General features: G+C 39.8%; 4 protein-coding genes across 6 annotated transcripts; 2 read left to right on the top strand and 2 right to left on the bottom strand.

Moving 5' to 3' along the window:
- Nucleotides 1-4559: 4559 nt before the first annotated feature.
- On the bottom strand, nucleotides 4560-10598 carry LOC119986497 (sm-like protein LSM8). Of its 3 annotated transcripts, XM_038831067.1 has the most exons (7): nucleotides 10469-10567; nucleotides 9987-10125; nucleotides 9312-9387; nucleotides 5497-5537; nucleotides 5331-5405; nucleotides 4952-5004; nucleotides 4560-4863 (listed from the first exon to the last, which is right to left on the bottom strand). In XM_038831067.1, exons 2-7 carry the CDS (start codon nucleotides 10098-10100, stop codon nucleotides 4773-4775), a joined length of 450 nt encoding a protein of 149 aa, XP_038686995.1. In that variant the 5' UTR covers nucleotides 10101-10125; nucleotides 10469-10567; the 3' UTR covers nucleotides 4560-4772. The 3 variants fall into 3 exon arrangements, with proteins under 3 accessions (XP_038686995.1, XP_038686996.1, XP_038686997.1); XM_038831068.1 differs by lacking the exon at nucleotides 9987-10125 and having other exon boundaries at nucleotides 9312-9355; nucleotides 10469-10598; XM_038831069.1 differs by lacking the exon at nucleotides 9987-10125 and having other exon boundaries at nucleotides 10469-10529.
- On the bottom strand, nucleotides 6164-9209 carry LOC119986496. Its single transcript, XM_038831066.1, has 3 exons — nucleotides 7248-9209; nucleotides 6769-7168; nucleotides 6164-6683 (listed from the first exon to the last, which is right to left on the bottom strand). The coding sequence occupies exons 1-3, from the start codon at nucleotides 8663-8665 to the stop codon at nucleotides 6306-6308; spliced, it is 2196 nt and encodes a 731-aa protein (XP_038686994.1). The 5' UTR covers nucleotides 8666-9209; the 3' UTR covers nucleotides 6164-6305.
- A 981-nt stretch (nucleotides 10599-11579) lies between the features above and the next one.
- LOC119987000 (probable leucine-rich repeat receptor-like protein kinase At1g68400) lies at nucleotides 11580-13632 on the top strand. The gene is made up of 3 exons (XM_038831683.1): nucleotides 11580-12492; nucleotides 12581-12964; nucleotides 13046-13632. The coding sequence occupies exons 1-3, from the start codon at nucleotides 11580-11582 to the stop codon at nucleotides 13630-13632; spliced, it is 1884 nt and encodes a 627-aa protein (XP_038687611.1).
- A 566-nt stretch (nucleotides 13633-14198) lies between these two features.
- Nucleotides 14199-15585, top strand: LOC119987406 (probable aquaporin TIP3-2). The gene is made up of 3 exons (XM_038832306.1): nucleotides 14199-14463; nucleotides 14554-14804; nucleotides 14905-15585. Exons 1-3 carry the CDS (start codon nucleotides 14331-14333, stop codon nucleotides 15292-15294), a joined length of 774 nt encoding a protein of 257 aa, XP_038688234.1. The 5' UTR covers nucleotides 14199-14330; the 3' UTR covers nucleotides 15295-15585.
- Nucleotides 15586-15935: the final 350 nt, after the last annotated feature.

Genomic DNA, 15935 nt, shown 5'->3' on the forward strand with positions numbered 1-15935 from the left:
ATAGAAGATCTGTCATCTGGATTCCCTGCCCAGTCTGAGTCAGAGAAAGCGCGGATGCAAAGTGGTCCAACAGAGGAAAGTAAGATACCCAGATGAAGAGTGCCTTTGAGATAACGCAGCAACCGTTTGAGACAATGCCAGTGAGAAGAAGTAGGCCTAGTGAGATATTGAGCAAGCTTGTTTACGGCAAAACTGATGTCGGGTCGTGTAAAGGACAGATACTGAAGCGCTCCAATAAGTTGTCGAAATTGAGAACCATCTGAGAGAGATGTGCCAGAGTATTGAGATAGATGGAGACTCGAAGGAAGAGGAGTATCTACTGGTTTGGAATCAAGCATGCTGGCACGAGTGAGTATATCTCGAATATATTTTTGCTGGCAGAGAAAAAGACCAGCATTGGTTCGAATGACTTCAATGCCTAAGAAGTAAGAGAGATCACCTAACTCCTTGAGAGAAAATTTTTGAGCAAGAGCTGCAACTACCCTGTTAAGAATGGAAACATTAGATCCTGTGATAATGATATCATCAACATAGACGAGCAAATAGAGGACAACAGAAGCAGATCGAAATATAAATAAAGAACAATCAGCTTTGGATGGGACAAATCCAAGATGTTGCAGCGTTTCCCGTAGGGCAGTAAACCAGGCTCGAGGGGCCTGTTTAAGGCCATAGATGGATTTAAGCAAAAGACAGAGATGTTTGGGACGATCTTTGTCAACGAAGCCTGGTGGTTGCTTCATAACTATAGTCTCTGTAAGAGATCCATGGAGAAATGCGTTATTAATGTCGAGTTGCTTGAGAGGCCAGTTTTGAATTGTGGCAATGGAAAGAATGAGACGAATGGTAGCTGGTTTAACAACAGGACTGAAGGTTTGAGAGTAATCAATTCCTGATCGTTGAAGAAAACCTTGAGCCACGAGACGAGCTTTGTAGCGGTGAATAGTACCATCCGGATTTCGCTTGAGACGAAAGACCCACTTGGAACCAATGGGCCTATGTGACGGTTCAGGAGGAATTAGAACCCAAGTATTATGTTTATGTAAGGCTTGAAGCTCATCTTGCATGGCAGCAGTCCATTTAGGACATTGAAGAGCAGCACGAATATTGGTTGGCTCAGGGGTAGGAGAAACAGGGTGAAGAGTAGAATGATGTAAGGTTTTGGGTTTATAGATGTTATGCATAGACCTTGTGGTCATAGAATGAGTTCTAGGAGGAGGATCAGAGAGAGTAGGTGAAGGAAGTGAGGAGGAAATGGCAGTGGTATGTCGCGGAGAAGAAGGAGAGGGAGCTGGAGAAGGAGGATTAGGATCAAGATCTGGAGAAGAAGAACTAGAAATAGGAGATGATGGGGAAAGTGGGAGAGAAGAAACCACAGAGGGTGTGGTTGGTGTGATAGTAGGAATGGCATTGGGATTAGGTAGAGTGCCGGAAGGATGGGAGTCGAGGATAGGAACAGAAGAACTGGATGTAGAGGGAATGCCAGGAAGGAGATGTTCTTTGAAGATGACATGGCGAGAAAGGTACAACTTCTTGGAAGTGGGATCATAGCACTTAAAGGAACTTTGGGAGGTACAATATCCTACAAAGATGCAAGGAGAAGAACGAGGATCAAGTTTACTGGTGGTGTAGGGTCTGAGCCAAGGGTAGCAAAGACACCCAAAGATTTTAAGTTTATGATAATTAGGAGGTTGGTGAAAAAGAAGCTGATAAGGGGAGATGTGCTTTAATGAAGTAAGATGTTGACGGTTTATAAGATAGACAGCTGCTTCAAAAGCTAAGGACCAAAATGAGTGTGGAAGTTTTGCTTGAGATAAAAGAGTTTTGCCGGTTTCAACAACATGCCTGTGTTTTCTTTCAACTAATCCCACATGTTGGGGAGTATAAGGAGGTGATTGCATCCATGAGATGCCAAAATGAGAGAGAGTGTTTTTCAATTTGAATTTCTGTCAGAAAACCCAGAGTTTTGAGAGAAAATATTGTTGGAATGCTGCCTTTGACTGAAATTAGCAGTAGCTACATTAATAGATTGACTCTGTTCCAGCTTCTTCAGGTAAGCTTCTTGACTAAGAAGACGATCATGAAGGTCTTCAAAAAAAATAGGATTTTCACGGCCACGAATTGCCTCTATCAAGCCTTTGTATTCTGGTCCTAACCCATCAAGAATATATAACACGAGATCGTCTTCGTCAACCGTGTGCTTCACTAGAGCCAATTCATCTGCAATCTGTTTGACATAATGCAAGTATTCTTCAATTGTTTTGTTTCCTCTTTGAAGATTGTGAAGTTGTTGTCGAAGCTGGATTTTTCTGGATCGAGATTTGTTTGCGTACAGTTGATGGAGTTTCTTCCATGCTTCTGCACTAGTAGAGACATCCCCCAAGAGAGGGGTTACAGTTTCATGTAAAGAAGAAACAATTGCATTAAGGAGTAGGCTGTCTTGCCTATCCCAGTAATCAAATTCATCAGCTTCTGATTCAGGAGGACAGGGATAGCTTCCATCCACAAACCGTGTGAGCCTGTAACCTCTGAGAACTGTGACCAGCTGGATCCTCCACAACATGAAATTTGTGGGTTTAAGCTTCTGAGGTAGTTGAGAATTGGCATTAATGGCAACCACTGGTTTACCATTAGCAGCAATCAGACTAGAGTCATCTCCATGGGTGGTTTTGGATCCAGATGCCATGAAGGAAGTAGATGATTGAGACTTAGGAGATGAATCCTGCTCCGATACCATAAAGAATTTTGTATTCGAGATTTTTCTTATCTTACACTTCGTATCAATACAGAGTTTATATTTACAGAGGTTGCAACGTTCATTGCAACGTTCAAATGTACAGAGTAATCAATGATACACAGGCACGTGTAAAGCTAACTGACTTATGTAGGAGATATTGAACTAGCCGTTAGTATCTCTGGGTTTGAGGCTGGACTCTTTGGGCTTCTGTTATCTTATATGGGCTGAGATAGATTGGGCTTTTCTGGAGTATCTGTTATAGCTCAAAAATAAAGACCCTGTCTATGATTGTTAAGAACACGTACCGAAAAGAACCGTGGTCCTTAGCGTGAATAGTTTGAGTCGATTGTACTATAAGCACCTCCTTTAGTCGCCCATCCTTCGAGTCTTCTACAACTGCTTTCTCTGTTGAATTAACAACCTTAATAGGCGCCAAGTCAACTTTCCTTCCTGGTGCTTTCTACACTGAGCCCTCTATGTCGTGGTCTAGCCCAGCGCTCTTTCCATCCATGCCTATGCTCTCAGAATACGTCAATGACAACGTTCTCTCCCCCATGCTGATAGGAAAAAAGTTGTAGGCCCAAAAGACTTTTCTGTCTCCTTCGAACCATCACATGGCTTCATAGATTTTTAAGCGTGTTTGTACTCAGGAGCTCTCTTAGATGACCCAAAACCTCCAACCGGCTCTTGTGAAGAGTCTGGTCTGAACTTCTGGTCTGTCCCACCATCTATATACCTTAAATCTTCAGATCTATGAGGTCTGTACTCATCTGGAGCCTCGAGTGAACTAGATTTGATGAATATCCTGCCGCTACCCACTTTCGCTCTCCTCTCCTATTCTTCTTATCGGATTTGCCTCCCCACCACTCTTTCCTATTCTTTTTCTCATATATGGTCCTTCGCCATGAGTTTGTATTGTCTTCTCCCCTTTGCCTCGATCTAACATCCGTCTTATTCTTTCTAAGTTCACCTTGTCCTCCCTTATTGTCTTGTTCGTGGACATCTTTAACTGTGTCAAGGCTGTCCTCATGCCCTCCAATGCCTTCGTCAGCCTTGGTTGGTACTTTGCATATTCCCATACTCCATTGTTTTTACTCTTGCCTCTGACTCTGAACTTCAACTTTGAGAGAGTGTTGACAACTCTCAATGCAAGCACCAAATAGTTGAGGACTTAGTTAACAATCCAAACAGCCGTATTCAAGCCAAACAAAAGTACCAACGAAGCGAATAAAGATTGATATGATTGATTAAGTTCATTGAATTGAACATAATACAACATCTAAAGTAGACATCACAAAATTATCTATCCAGCCCAAGATAATTGAAGCAAGAGTACTCCAAAAAGCCAACTAAATCTAGCGCAAAATACACATAATGATTCTACTCTAGTCCAAGCAAATCAAAACAAAGAGTGTCTGATAAGCCGATTCCAACAGGATAAACTCTAAACAATAGGTCGTTTCTTTCTATTACTTTCTGTAGACATAAGAAGACTACTCTTTTATATCAGCTTAAATTAAGCAAATTACAATAAAACCCCTTGTCCTAAAGTTCTATTTGACTAGTATCAGAGAAAGACATAAATGCCTCTAACTAGTTATCACTTAATTTGCCTTGCTTCTCGTAGTTTTTATCTGCATTGCATGATACCGAGGACCCAGACTTATTCGGTCCTCATCACCTCCATGTCAAGGAGTAGAAGTTTGGAGCATTTATTTTTCAACAGTTTATTTGCCCAAGTCTTTGTTCCCATTGCTTTCTGCAAACACCAACACAAAATGCACGAAAAAAAAGGGGGGGGGGGGGTGTTTCTTGGCAGATTCAATGTTACGAATGGAAATCTAAACATAAAATGCTTCCCAACCAACGTTTCAGCCTGAATAAGATTTTGTCCCAGGCTGGACAGGAAATGGTCCACAAGCATGAGTGAACCTACAACCTTGAAATCTCAGTGAAGAGAGAGAACAAATTACAATACTTGCAGTTTAAATTCCTCGCACAGTTTTAGCTCTACCAGCTACAACTCTCACAGTCAATGTCAATGAATGACAGGCTTGAGGGGATGTGCTCTCAAACTTGACAAGTCGAGATGAGAATCAAGTTCTTCATCAAGTTCCCCAACAATACTTCTGCAAGGAGATCAAAGAGTCCATTACCAAGATATGCAAAATTTAAATAACATATACAAACATAGAAGTGAAAGGAGAGAAGGCTTACATGTTGTCACCCCTTATTATATACAAACCCAACACGAGCAGCTGCACTCCTTCCTGCAATTTAAGATTGAGAAGAAATGATTATCTGAGTGCTATGATCCACCAGATATATGACTTGGTAGCGGGCTCTCAAGCCAAAAGGACTAAAAATTGAATTCATATTAGATGGCAGTTAGAAAACGAAAAAGTTGCAGTATTAGAGTCCAATACTTTTTAGGAAACAAATTAATTCTCCAGAGATTCAATCAGCCTCAGGAAAGAAATACAACTTCATGAGAATGAGATGTTTAATTATTCTGGAAAGCCTTTTTTGCTTCTTCAGTGGCTTACGCAACAAGAGAGTTGTAAACCAAAAGCAAAATGGGAACTTGCTTACAAACCTTAGTGGAGTAAACACGTTCATGAGATTCATCAAGAATGATATTTGTGGCCTGATCAAAGCCTTTTAAGATTCCCTGGGAATGGAATACCGAAAATATAAACATTCAAGACTTTCATCCACAGACAAATACTTTTAAACGTATCAAGCAAATACTTTTAACGTACCACTATATTACGACCATCATTTGTGATAACTGAAATTGTCTCTGTACAAAAAGGATACAGTATAAGGACAAAAAAAGGAACGATTAATCTTCATAATAGGCCACATTGCATGAGGGAGAATCTTCATAATCTTACTGAGGCTCACAATAAAAAACAACTTAAGAAAAGAGGATCAAAACACCAAGAGGTTCAAAATTATAACACTACAATCTGAGACGTGATATTCACAAGCCAAGTTTAATTGAAATAGCAATTTAATTTAAAGGTTCTATTTGGTCCTTCTCTATTAATTCATTTCAACTTTGTTCAATAGACTTGACACAGCAAGATCACACCCATTTGTCTAATCATGCCTAAAAAACCTATCTGTGGCTGCTATTCTGATTCCTCTGTAAGCATTTCTACATTTCATAAGCACATAAACAAATGAATAGAAGGGTCATGAATTCCAATATCATTTGCATGTGGATATTGACATTATCTATTTTCTTGATTGTTGACTATCCAAAGAGAAGCTAAAATAATTGCCTAATACCAAGGTAGTGAAAACGTAAGATCGGATCGGAATCGGAGAAGGGGTGTAAAATCGGAATCGCAAAATCGAATCGTAAAATCGTAAGATTTTACATACAATGTAAAAATAAGCATATTTTGCAATCCTAAGACATGTAACAAGAATAACATAATGCAATAATAATTAGATAATGCCATACATGTTCAAAGTTCTAACAATCAAACATACTAAAAATTAAACACATGCTACATAAATTCAATCTCATGTTCCAACAACAAACATACAAACTAATAAATTAACACAAATCATCAAGATCATCATCTTCACCACTCCCACCACCATCACTCCCATTATATTCATCTCCCTCTCCCTCCTCCATATTCACATTTTCTTCTATATCTTCATCCTCAATTGGGTTGCTATCAAGTTCAATTGTCATATCATGAATCCCATCATTTCCAACCGGTTCAACAATTTGAGCATTGACATCCTCATTAGGAGAAGGAACATCCACACCTCCCTCCGTGATCCATTCATTATCTGAACCAATATCTTCAAAGGTTGGCAACTCCATACTTCTAAATTTCTTATTCTTCAATTTGGAATTGTACATCACAAACACCAAGTCATTCATCTTCTTTTGGTGAAGACGATTCCTTTTCTTGGTATGAACCTAAAACCACACAATGAGTTAATTGAGAAGTATTGAAGTTCCTAACATTTAACAAACAAACTTAAAAAATAAACTCGAATCTTACCATCTCAAATGCACTCCAGTTACGCTCGCATCCAGAAGAGCTACAAGTTAAACTAAGCACTCGAATAGCAAATCTTTGAAGTTCGGGAACATCATCTCCATAAGTGTTCCACCAATCAGCAGGATGCTTTTTCTCTAATAAATCCCTAGCATCAATCCTAGAAAACATACATTGACCATGATGGAATATATCAAGCTGTGAGATTATTGTATTTCTTTCATTTCGTTCCTTCACCAACGTATCCAAGCTATCAAACAACCCATTTTTAACCTCCTTATCATTAGGATTGAAGCTTGGACGATAATGAATTCGGGGGTTTAGATAGTGGGCTGCAGCATGTAATGGCCTATGAAGTTGCTTAGTCCACCTCTCATCAATAATCTTCCAAATAGGCGTATAACTACAACCAAAAAATAAAATAATTAGTATTTGAAAAATTACAATGCATATGGTATGGAAAAATTACTAAATTTACTAACTTTCTTGCCACATTATTGAAATTAGCTTGAATTTTCTCCTTTGCACAATCCATCTCTTCATATAAGAAAGGCATAGCGGCTTGCTCATCCGAATCCACCAAGCGAAGCACTTTCATCAATGGTAATGCAGCCTTAAGACATATGCCAACATCTCTCCAAAATCTACTATCAAGTACAATGTTTTCAACCCCTTTCCCTTCTTCAGTGCGTACAAACTTGCTTTCCTTCCACTTTGAAGATGAAAACATAGTCATTAATGCACCCTTGTGTTCACTAAGGCATCCTAAAGTCAAATATGCCGTAGCAAACCTAGTAACAGCAGGTCTAATCAAATCTCTCCCCTCGGTAAACTGTTTCAACATGGAAATGAGCAATGTTCTGGAATATATGTATGTGGTTATCTTCCTACCTTGTTTGATAGTCACACGATGGACCTTCAATTTCTTCTCAAAATCCTCCAACATCAAGTCTATGCAATGTGCTGCACATGGTGTCCAAAATAAATGTTTCCTCTTCTCCATCAACAATGAACCTGCCGCCTTATAAGATGCATCATTATCAGTAATCACTTGCACAACATTTTCTTCCCCAACTTCCTCAACAACCCTATCCAACAACTCAAAAATTTTTTGTGCTGTTTTTGAAAAATCTGACGTGTCCAAGGACTCCAAAAAGACAGTCCCTCTAGGACTATTCACCAAGAAATTGCATATTGTTCTCCTCTTTTTATCTGTCCAGCCATCAGACATAATGCTACACCCTACTCTTCTCCATTCAGCCTTATGTATCTCAATGTAATCCCTCGTCTCCTTCACTTCCTCATTGAGCATAGTCTCCCTAACTTCATGGTAAGAGGGAGCTTTAAAACCAGGACCATGTCTAGCTACCTCTTCAAACATTTTTGTGAACTCTGGACTTCTGACTGTGTTGAAAGGAATACCACAAGTGTAAAGCCACCTCCCAATACTTCTACATGCACTTTTTCTCAAATCTTTCTTGAATAGCTCATTCATGGTCACTTGAGTAGAATTTTTTTTCCCTTTACCCTTATACATAGCTGATGTCATCCTAGTTTGAGACTCAGGTAGTGTTTCACTAACTGAGCTCCCAATTTCATGTTGACGCAACAAACTCTTCCTTTCCTTAGCTTCCATACCTTGAGACAAAATCTCCAACATTCTCTTCCTCACATCATCGGGTACACTTCGACAAGCTCCTACATTATCGTTTGTACAAGCAAGGTGATGCTTAAAACGATATATACCTCCGCTGCTAATTTTGGCACAAAATTTACATTGCACCTTCTTTGCATCATGACCAACCTCAATACCATATTCCCATCCTATATCATTTCTACTCCCTGAAGCATTTTTTCTCCTAATACTTGCAGTTGCATTTCCAGAACCAGAAGTTGACATTTTATTAATTGAAAATCAAAGAACTGCATACCAGAATGGTCGAGGTGTAGAATAGTCACAGAGTCAAGAGAAACTTCAGTATCAGATCACTATTGCATCATCTCCAGGACCACTTGTCGGCGTCTTCTCAGTTCTCAGTCGATGAAGTATTCTAGGTTAGAAATTTCACGAACTGTAATAAGGAGTTGGCTTGGCTGTATAAGAACTTGGGCTAAGGTTGAATTGGGCCAGAATAACATAAAAACTTGGGCTAAGGTTGAATTGGGCCATAATAACATAAGAACTTGGGCTAAGGTTGAATTGGGCCAGAATAATATAAGAACTCAGAATAATAAAAATTGGCCCAAAAAATAAGGCCCAGTCTAACACATAGGCTTATAAGGACAGTTCTCAAGATCGTTAAAATCGTGTATAAAATCGCGATTTTAGCGATTTTAACGAGTTTAAGCGCGATCTGCGTCGATCTTGATGTGGCAACGAGTTTACCACTATTCTACTCGAAATCTTAGGTAAGATCGTAAGATCGAGCGATTTTACGAGCATAAGCGCGATTTTGACTACCTTGCCTAATACTCTTGGCTCCCAAAATAAATGAGGTACAATAAAGCAAAAATACAACAGAAAATATAATGAAGAAATTGCTTACGATCCACAAGACTCTCAAGTCCTGGGCCTGACATTTTGCTACTCCTGAAATTAGCAAGTAGGAGGCTCCATGAGTTCTTCAACATAATTTACACAAGGGTTAAAAATAAGCTAGCTTCAAAAGAAATATTAGAGTCACTGAGAACAAATTCTCTAAAGTCACCATTACAAAAGGCATATAATAAATAGAGATGCGCTGAAGAAATAGTTTGCTGATGATAGTGCATGAGGGAAAAAAATATTCAAACTGGTAAGCCCAATGTTGTCAAGTGTGCTTAGCGCAAAGGCATAATATTTCAAAGATGCGAAGGGCAAATTTCATAAATTATGTAATAACTTCAATAATAATAACAAATTATATAATGTGCAAGGGCAAAAATCATAAATTATGTAATAACTTTAATAATAATAACAAATTATATAATGTGGAGTGTTGGATGTGAAGTGGGTCCTACATGTGTGTTTTTAATCAATGACTATTTTAATGCCACATAGATTTGAGAGTCTTTTGGGGTCTCAAGCATTGTCCATAGATATATTTCAGCACACAACAAATTCAAGCTAAATTAAACAATCACCATATGATGACTAGTTCAAAGCAAATATAAAAAATAAAAAAACTAGTCCACAAGTCACATAATTGTGTATCGGATCATAAGCATGTAATAAGATTTACCAGGTTTTGGATCATGATATGCAACCAAAAAAAAAAAAAAAACACTCTGCCCATAACAAGGTAATCGAAGCTCCTCAGAACTGAATTAAGCCAAACGTAAATTCCCAAAACCATCAGCGGATACTGGAGTAGTGACCCACTGAACCAAATAGAATTAACTTGTTAATGTAAAATTCACAAAACCAGCAGACAAATTTAAATTCCCAACAAAGCCAAATGTAAAACAAATGGTCTATCCAAAGAAAAATTATCATCAAACTGACAACGGCTAAACGGCTAATGTACAAACGTCTAAAAGCCACTCTTTTACTGCCCACAAATAAACTTGAAGGAAGAAAATATATATCAAAAATTATGAATGGATTTTATTTGAATGGGAAAATATATATATCAAATATTATAATGCTATTGACTGTTTGATAGTTCACAGATTAAATCCTTAAAAGAAAGCTTGAACCTATCTAAAAAATACAAGGACGCACCTGAAATATTAACAGAAGAGAGGCGCGATCGACAGAGGAGAAGGAAGAAGAAACGGAACAGAGCAGCAGGAAGAGGAAGACGGAGGAGCTCTAGGGCTAGTCAAGCCGGCACAAGAGCTGGGCTTTCTCAATTTCATAACTCAAAGCCCAACAATCAAGCCCAATCGCAGGAAAAAAATTCTGCCCACGTAAGCAGGTTACTTAAAGAAGCAGTAAATTAGAAAAAATATCAATTTTAGTGTTTTTTTTTTTTAATATAAGGAAAGGGATGAGAAGACTCGAACTCGAGTTTGAGCATAATCTGAACTACTCGTGGTTCTCAATTTCAATTTTAGGTTATTAATTTATAATGTTTAAATATTCAATCACGAAATTGGAAAATGACCAATTTTACTTGACGAAATATTATAATATTAAACCATACATAATACGGCAAGCTCCATTCACTAAGCTTTGTGCTCCGCAATCTTCACATCTACATGCACCATCATTGTTTTGTTTTCCTGAGCTAGAGATTTATTTTTATAACACAGGTATTTTATTCTACGAAGAATATAAGAGGAGTTTAGATCAATTTATGAACTGCAGAGCAAAACTGCAGAGCAAGACTCTCCCCTAACCAATATGGGAAATTTGTATTGCTAACAGAACCAAGTGACTCTCCAATAGTATGGTTTATGGACATAACAATAAGCAGCCCCAAAAGCACTCATTCCTTCCACTACAGCTATGGCTGAAAAATCTGCCTGGACAGCCACATCGAAGTTAATCGGTCCTGATGGAGATGCGATCAATTTGCTCAGTTTCGAGTTGATGGGGAGTGCCGGTGACGCTTATTTGGCACAAACGACGTTGACATTCTGAAAAAAAAAAAGGTTTTTGATAACGTAACAATTTAATTCTTGCATGAAGTGCCCGGCAATCTACGTGAAAACTAATGGAGGACGACCAAAAACAACAAGGCCTAATAAGTTATGCTGTCGCATTGTTATCTCTACTGTCCAAAATACTTTGCTTTCTCCACCTTTATACCAAGGAAAGAAAAGATAGAATCTTACCACGCTTTTGACTTGTCTATTCGTCATCAATCTCCATTACAATTAATTTCTAAATGTCTGCTGCGTTCATTCATTATTTTCATCATATTCCATTCAACATCACCATGAATTTTTGTCTACCAACATTTGTTCCAATGTTGGGATTGTTGGTCGTGTTATCTTCATGCTTTGTCCTTTCGTTGGAAATCAAGTACTACCCAGTTGAACGTGATGCTTTGCTGCAGCTGAGGGATTCAATGATCTCTCCTGCAAATCTTCATAGACTCTGGACAGGACCTCCATGTTTTAACAATGAGAGCAGATGGGCTGGAGTTGCTTGCTCAGGTGGCCACGTTGTTTGCCTTGTGCTTGAAGGTATTCTGCTCACAGGTTCCCTTCCACCTTCATTTCTTCAGAACCTTGCTTTCTTGACCAAAGTCAGCTTCAGAAACAATTCCATCCATGGCAATCTTCCTAGCCTTACCAATCTCACCCACTTGGAGTTTGTCTTTCTCTCTTATAATCGCTTCTCAGGTTCAATCCCATTTGAGTACGTTCAATTGCCAAACTTGGAGAAGCTTGAGCTACAGGATAATTATATTGATGGCAATATTCCTCCTTTTGCTCAACCAACACTGGTCGCTTTCAATGTCTCTTATAATCATCTTGAAGGCCCTATTCCAAAGACCAGTGTTCTTCAGGGGTTTCCAAAGAGCTCCTATGACTATAACTCAAATCTTTGTGGCAGTCCCTCAGAGAATCCATGTCCACCTCCTCCTCCTCCTCCTCCTCCTCCTCCAATAATTGTTGTACCACCATCTCCTTTGCCTTCTCCACCCCAGAGCATTAACAAGAAGCGCCTCCAAGTATGGAGTGTGGTTCTGATTGCTGTTGCAGCAGCTGTGGTTCCCTTTCTGGTAATTCTTGTATTCTTGTGTTATTATAAGAAAATGCCTGAAAAAGAGGCATCCAAAAGGCAGCAGTCAGGTATGCCAAAAATTAAGTTAGCTTATTCATTTTATATCTTAAAAAATCGTCAGTTTGGAGTAAGAAGGGTCCTCCTTTTTCTTTATAGGAGAAGCCTCAGAAGACAAGAAAATGCCTAGTTTTTTAAGCACAGTAGATCCAGAGAGAGGAGTGGATTTGGAGTTCTTCGACAAGAATATACCTGTCTTTGACTTGGATGATTTGCTAAGAGCATCTGCAGAAGTCTTAGGGAAAGGAAAATTAGGCACCACCTACAAAGCAACACTCGAATCAGGTGCTGCTGTCGTTGTGAAGAGACTGACGAATATGAGCTTTCGATTAACCAAGAAAGAATTCATCCAGCAAATGCATCTGCTAGGAAAGATGAGGCATGAAAACCTAGTGCAGATCATCTCTTTCTATTATTCCAAGAAGGAAAAGCTTGTCATCTATGAGTTTGTACCTAATGGAAACCTCTTTGAGCTTCTGCATGGTCAGTTCCTCTCCATTTTCACCTTTTCACCAACTTGTCTTGATGAAATATGTTGCATTAACATTTTGTGTGGTTGTTTAGAGAATAGAGAAGCTGGAAGAGTGCCTTTGAATTGGGCTTCAAGATTATCTATCATCAAAGAGATTGCAAAGGGTCTAGCATTCCTTCACCAGTCCTTGGCTTCTCATAAGGTACCTCATGCCCATCTCAAGTCCTCAAACGTAATCATCAATCGCCATGACCAAAGTGTGCATTCTAAGCTCACTAACTTCGGGTTCCTACCACTTCTGCCCTCAAGAAAATCCTCTGACATACTAGCCGTGGGACGGTCGCCAGAGTTCTGTCAGGGGAAGAAGCTGACACCCAAAGCAGATGTATATTGCTTTGGGATTATCTTACTAGAGGTCATAACTGGGAGGATCCCAGGTGAGATTTATCCTGGAAATGACGAGAGAACTGGTGATCTATCTGATTGGTTTAGAACTGCAGTGATTAATGATTGGTCAACAGATATATTGGATGTAGAAATACTGGCAGCGAAGGAAGATCATGATAAAATGCTGAAGCTCGCAGAGATTGCTCTGGAGTGTACTGATATGGCACCTGAGAAAAGACCAAATATGAGCCAAGTGTTGAGAAGAATAGAAGAGATCGAGGGAAGAAACTGAGAAAATGACTGAAAGGTGACGAGCAGATGTTCTAAATCACGAAATTCATATATAAGTAATCAATAAGAATTTGGCATACATAATTTCCTTTCCAATTCGAAATTAATGGGAAAAGAAGAGCAAAAGAAACAAAATACTATCATCTTTTTATGCGTTGGGCCTTCTGGCTGTGGCTACTGGACTTGAAACCCATTGCCCATCTACCCATAATTCCATAGTCCACGACAAACAAAATAGAAGAAACGAGACATCTCGGATCGATCACAAAATGACAAGGAAAGTCCCACAACATCTTTACTTAAATTCAGGTGTGGGACTTATTCAGATTAGGATAAACCAACTGCTGTGCCCAAACATATATATCCATTTCTTAAGAGGAGAGGAGACGAAAAGTTTCACAAGAGGAGATAAGAGTTGGCATCAAAAGCTTACACATGAGCAATTACGTGTCAACCATCTTGCATGACCATCTCCCAAGTGTCCACAAAAGACCAATCCCTCCTCCCCCAATTTAAACCCCAACACTTCCACTTCTCAGCCATGCAACAACCTATTTGCAAGTTCCCCTCTCTACCTCATCATCTTATCTCCTTTGCCGTTGTTCTTTTCTATCAGAAGGAAAAGGAGGAGACCATATTGCTTCAGAGGAGATATATCTGCAGAGTTAAACAGACCGATCAACTAGCGGAAGGGAAGGAATGCCAGCACGTAGATACGCATTTGGGAGGGCCGACGAGGCCACCCATCCAGAGTCCTTGAGAGCCACTTTAGCGGAATTTGTTGCCACTTTCATCTTCGTCTTTGCTGGCGAAGGCTCTGTCCTCGCCCTCAGTACGCCTATAATCTTCATCTTAGACTTTTGCCAAAAGATGTTACCCTACTGTTCTGTCAAATAAAATGTTAATATGTATTTTTTTGCAGACAAGTCGTATAGGGAGACCGATGCATCGGCTTCGGGACTGCTGGTGGTTGCACTGGCACACGCTTTGGCACTCTTTTCAGCAGTATCATCCACTATGAATGTATCTGGTGGACATGTAAATCCCGCGGTAACCTTTGGTGCTCTTCTTGGAGGAAGGATATCGTTCCTTAGAGCAGTCTACTATTGGGTTGCTCAACTCCTTGGAGCCGTTATTGCCTCCCTCTTGTTGAGGCTTGTCACTGCTGGCATGGTGAATGACAAATTTTTATCTGCGATTACTTTTTCAACTAAGCAGCTGCGTCTTGTAGCTAGAAGCCTAAAGCTAATATGCATATATGTTTTTCTTGCAGAGACCAGTGGGTTTCTCTGTGGCATCAGGGGTTGGAGAGATGCATGGGCTTTTGCTGGAGATAGCAATGACATTTGGCCTTGTTTACACTGTCTACGCAACAGCCATTGACCCGAAAAGAGGTACATTTGGCACCATTTCACCTTTGGCTATAGGGTTTATAGTAGGCGCAAATATCCTTGTTGGTGGGCCGTTCGACGGAGCTTCCATGAACCCAGCAAGGGCATTTGGACCTGCTTTGGTGGGATGGAGATGGAGGAACCACTGGATCTACTGGGTTGGTCCTTTCATTGGAGGGGGTTTGGCAGCACTCACATACGAGTACGTCATGATACCCACAGAGCCACCGCATCATCACACCCACCAGCCCTTGGCTCCAGAAGATTACTAGTTGTCAATTACTTGCATGTGCAAATTTGAAAACTATCATCTTGTTTACCTCTAAGCTTTTGTGTATCTTCTGTCGGCAACGTCGTCTGCTGCTTCTGCATTTTTCCGTGCTCTGTTCCTACCTCTTTCATATTTTCTTCTTGGTGGTTGTGGTACCTTTCGTAGATGGGCGCTCTCCATTTGTCCAACTGTTGTCTGAGAATAAAACCTTCCCTCCTCCCTCTCTGTTTCTCATATATGTGATGATAGAATTTGTTGTTACTCTCTTTGCAAGCAGTAAAAGGTTCATCTATTTTGCTGAGTCAGCAAACGAGACTCCCATCATCAAACAACATTTATCAAATGCAGCGGCACCATTTACTCCTACCCAAGCTAAACTTGGGAGCCACGAAAACTAGAATTGTCGAACTACTTCTTAGAGGATAAGAGGGAGAATCCCTCGTCGATTGCTATAGTTGGTTCGAGAGCTGCTTTATTTGGTTGTAAAATCTGGCGACCCAAGGAGCAAGTTGAGTGTTGTGTGATACTCTTGGGTTGGCAGCATAGTAATCAGACCAATAGCAAGGGCATACTCTTATCAGCGAACTTGCCATCAGAATAAATGCAAAATGGAAGCCAATGGGGCCGGAATGTACCTGCATC

This window comes from Tripterygium wilfordii, chromosome 20 (assembly GCF_013401445.1).
Source record: "Tripterygium wilfordii isolate XIE 37 chromosome 20, ASM1340144v1, whole genome shotgun sequence".
Lineage (NCBI taxonomy): Eukaryota > Viridiplantae > Streptophyta > Magnoliopsida > Celastrales > Celastraceae > Tripterygium > Tripterygium wilfordii.

Coding starts and splice junctions, on each gene's coding strand:
- LOC119986497 (XM_038831067.1), bottom strand. CDS start 10,100: ATGGTTTTGGGAATTTACGTTTGGCTTAATTCAGTTCTGAGGAGCTTC. Junction 5,538..9,311: donor ACTTGAGAGTCTTGTGGATC/GTAAGCAATTTC, acceptor CTTTTTGTACAG/AGACAATTTCAGTTATCACA. Junction 4,864..4,951: donor ATAATAAGGGGTGACAACAT/GTAAGCCTTCTC, acceptor ATCTCCTTGCAG/AAGTATTGTTGGGGAACTTG.
- LOC119986496 (XM_038831066.1), bottom strand. CDS start 8,665: ATGTCAACTTCTGGTTCTGGAAATGCAACTGCAAGTATTAGGAGAAAA. Junction 7,169..7,247: donor TTCAATAATGTGGCAAGAAA/GTTAGTAAATTT, acceptor TTTTGGTTGTAG/TTATACGCCTATTTGGAAGA. Junction 6,684..6,768: donor ACTGGAGTGCATTTGAGATG/GTAAGATTCGAG, acceptor GTGTGGTTTTAG/GTTCATACCAAGAAAAGGAA.
- LOC119987406 (XM_038832306.1), top strand. CDS start 14,331: ATGCCAGCACGTAGATACGCATTTGGGAGGGCCGACGAGGCCACCCAT. Junction 14,464..14,553: donor AGGCTCTGTCCTCGCCCTCA/GTACGCCTATAA, acceptor ATTTTTTTGCAG/ACAAGTCGTATAGGGAGACC. Junction 14,805..14,904: donor GGCTTGTCACTGCTGGCATG/GTGAATGACAAA, acceptor TTTTTCTTGCAG/AGACCAGTGGGTTTCTCTGT.
- LOC119987000 (XM_038831683.1), top strand. CDS start 11,580: ATGTCTGCTGCGTTCATTCATTATTTTCATCATATTCCATTCAACATC. Junction 12,493..12,580: donor ATCCAAAAGGCAGCAGTCAG/GTATGCCAAAAA, acceptor TTTTCTTTATAG/GAGAAGCCTCAGAAGACAAG. Junction 12,965..13,045: donor CCTCTTTGAGCTTCTGCATG/GTCAGTTCCTCT, acceptor GTGGTTGTTTAG/AGAATAGAGAAGCTGGAAGA.